The 3,528-nt window shown below is 37.4% G+C and overlaps 1 protein-coding gene across 1 annotated transcript in view; it reads left to right on the top strand.

The window, feature by feature from the left end:
• Positions 1-948: 948 nt before the first annotated feature.
• The window catches only part of LOC106476227 (glutamate receptor ionotropic, NMDA 3A-like), a gene marked incomplete at its 5' end in the record, with an annotated part of 8,654 nt that continues 6,074 nt past the window's right edge, over positions 949-3,528 (top strand). Inside the window, one exon of the mRNA XM_022380158.1 lies at positions 949-1,999. Within this exon, the coding sequence (XP_022235866.1) occupies positions 949-1,999 (1,051 nt within the window). The remainder of the gene's footprint in view (positions 2,000-3,528) is intronic.

The following is a 3,528-nucleotide window of genomic DNA, read 5'->3' as shown; positions in this document are numbered from 1 at the left end:
CTGAGACAAACTAACACCTTCAATGTCAAGGTAGATACGTTTTTTTAGCATCACTAAACTATCGTAGCCTGATATATTTGATGTAAAGTTCAATTTAAATCATTATTGATTTTTTTTCCGGTTTACACGTTATAAAGCATTTCTCCCTCGATAGGCCTAACATAATGTGACAAGGAAGCTTCCGCTGTTTTTCTTAATGAAGACCCACAATAAGCTATCTGTGAAGACACACAACGAGAAGACGCAATAAGCTATCTGTGAAGACAAACAATGAGCTATCTGTGAAGACACACAACGAGTACTTTCTTTCACTGCTAAATTAGGGACGGCCAGATAGCCCTCGTGTAGCTTTGGGCGAAATTCAAAACAAAACAAACAAAATACATATTTGGCAAAACAAGAGTGCAAAATATGTCACTAGATGGCACTAGATACAGTAAGTGTAGAAGAATCTGTTTTTCCAACTTCCACGACAGCAGTGTGATCGATAACCAAACTACCACATGTAGATTACAGACATTATAGGTGGTGGGATGGCCATGTGATTTTTTTTTTCTTGTGAAAAGACCTACAATGGCTATCTGCAGTCTGCCTACCTCGGGGAATCAAAGCCCAGATTTTAAGAGCTGTAAACCCATATATTTAACGCTGATCCACCGTGGGACGAGCCCTAAGTAACTCCAGATTTCCGAGCTTGGCGATACCACAAAATATTCCAAACTTTTTAAGCTAAGGATCCGTGTTTAAGCTAAGGATCCATCCCTTAGAATGGGAGATATACGGTAGGGTGGGCGGCTGGCTACCTTCCCTCTGGTCAGTAGTTCAAGAAATACGAAGTGTTTTACACTATCAACACTTAGACAATTTAAACAGTAATAAAGCATTGATGTGGGAATAACTTAATGAATTGTCTTCACAAGTCAGTGATGTTCTTCATTTGTTTTCCAGTTCTCTGAAACTCGTCCTGAACAGCAACGACCACAGCACTCACCTCAAAAACAACACTCGTTCACGTAAACGACAGGGAACGTCGTCAGTACTCGAGGTGTTGAACCTAGCGTCATCTAGTGAGGGTAATCGTCACTGGCAGAACATAGGAAATGTGAGCGGCTCGTCCGTCCGTCTAGACACCTTCCTGTGGGTCGGAGCAGAGAGAGTGGGACCGTGGCAGGTTGGTAGGCAGCGCTTCCGGGTGGCGACAAATTATAACCCTCCTTTTGTCCAACAGTCCACAAGGGTCAGCAATGGGAGCTGTTTAATGGGAATACCTTGTCTTCAGGTGTTGACTAATCGTAAAGATGAGCTGGTGACCATCTTCATGGACTACGCACGAGGCAAATCGGAAGGCAGTACTTACAATGTCACGTGTTGTTCTGGAATCACCATGGACCTACTGATGGACTTAGCACGAGACCTGAACTTTGATTACGACATTTACCTCGTGGCGGATGGTATGTTCGGCACAAGTCGCGGGGGTAAGTCGTGGAACGGCCTGACGGCGGATCTCGTCAGCGGAGCCACGCACCTAGTTTTCTCGACTTTCAGTATTACCAGCTCCAGATACGAGGTCATCGACTTCTCCGTCCCGTACTTTCACTCTGGAGTTTCGTGTCTCGCTGCCTCCAAGTTGCACAATGTGCCGCTCTCGGCCTTCCTGGTTCCATTCAGCATTCAACTGTGGGTCGCCATCTTCGCGAGTCTCAACGTCGCAGCCTTCACTGCTGCCATCTATGAATGGTTGAGTCCATTTGGTCTGAATCCGTGGGGAAGACAACGGACCAAAAACTTCAGCCTGGCTTCTGCACTTTGGGTCATGTGGTCCCTTCTCTTCAGCCACCTAGTGGCCTTCAAAGCCCCCAAGTCTTGGCCCAACAAGGTCCTGATCAACCTGTGGGGATGTTTCAGCGTGATCTTCCTGGCCTCCTATACAGCTAACATAGCGGCTCTGTTCGCAGGCCTGTTCTTTCAGCTGCGCGTTGACGACTTCCACGACTCCAGTGTAAGTATCCACGGTCATATACATCAATAAATCCAATATTACTAAATACATTAATTGTCCATAGGCGATTAAAATCAACACTATAATACAACAAACAACATTATATTAAGATCAAACTCAGAATTATTATTCTTATTTATAATGCTGTATTTGTTGTGTGTGTTTCTGTCTATATGTATATATATTGTAATGTTGTATTTGTTTTGTGTGTTTGTGTCTATATATATATGTATATTGTAATGCTGTATTTGTTTTGTGTGTTTGTGTCTATATGTACATATTGTAATGCTGTATTTGTTTTCTGTGTTTGTGTCTATATGTATATATATTGTAATGCTGTATTTGTTTTGTGTGTTTGTGTCTATATATATATTGTAATGCTGTATTTGTTTTGTGTGTTTGTGTCTATATATATATTGTAATGCTGTATTTGTTTTGTGTGTTTGTGTCTATGTATATATTGTAATGCTGTATTTGTTTTGTGTGTTTGTGTCTATATGTATATATATTGTAATGCTGTATTTGTTCTGTGTGTTTGTGTCTATATATATATTGTAATGCTGTATTTGTTTTGTGTGTTTGTGTCTATATATATATTGTAATGCTGTATTTGTTTTGTGTGTTTGTGTCTATATATATATATTGTAATGCTGTATTTGTTTTCTGTGTTTGTGTCTATATGTATATATTGTAATGCTGTATTTGTTATGTGTGTTTCTGTCTATATGTATATATATATTGTAATGCTGTATTTCTTTTCTGTGTTTGTGTCTATATGTATATATATTGTAATGCTGTATTTGTTTTGTGTGTTTGTGTCTATATGTATATATATTGTAATGCTGTATTTGTTTTCTGTGTTTGTGTCTATATGTATATATTGTAATGCTGTATTTGTTTTCTGTGTTTGTGTCTATATGTACATATTGTAATGCTGTATTTGTTTTGTGTTTGTGTATATATGTATATATTGTAATGTTGTATTTGTTTTGTATGTTTGTGTCTATATGTATATATTGTAAAGCTGTATTTGTTTTGTGTGTTTGTGTCTATATGTATATATTGTAATGCTGTATTTGTTTTGTGTGTTTCTGTCTATATGTATATATATATGTATATCTTGTAATGTTGTATTTGTTTACAACAAGCTTACAACGACTTTAAGTAACCTGACAGACAGACAAGCTTAAGTTATCCCAATTTTTGAGGTAGAATTTTAAGAGAGAAAAGAAATCATCAGATGAGTAAAGAAAGTAAATGAATTAATATGTTTGGCTGTCACTAGGTGTTACTGTCTTTTCAACCACAGTTGATGAAACAGCTATTTAAAAATTTGAGAACAACAACTAATTTGTGACTGTTTTTGATATTACAAGACAAACAAATTATATACTGTTTGAGAACAACAACTAATTTGTGACTGTTATTGATATTACAAGACAAACAAATTATATAATGTTTGAGAACAACAACTAATTTGTGACTGTTATTGATATTACAAGACAAACAAATTATATAATGTTTGAGAA

This window comes from Limulus polyphemus, unplaced genomic scaffold (assembly GCF_000517525.1).
Source record: "Limulus polyphemus unplaced genomic scaffold, Limulus_polyphemus-2.1.2 Scaffold10090, whole genome shotgun sequence".
NCBI lineage: Eukaryota > Metazoa > Arthropoda > Merostomata > Xiphosura > Limulidae > Limulus > Limulus polyphemus.
The sequence above is the reverse complement of the archived record's forward strand: the minus strand, read 5'-3'. Positions and strand labels throughout refer to the sequence as shown.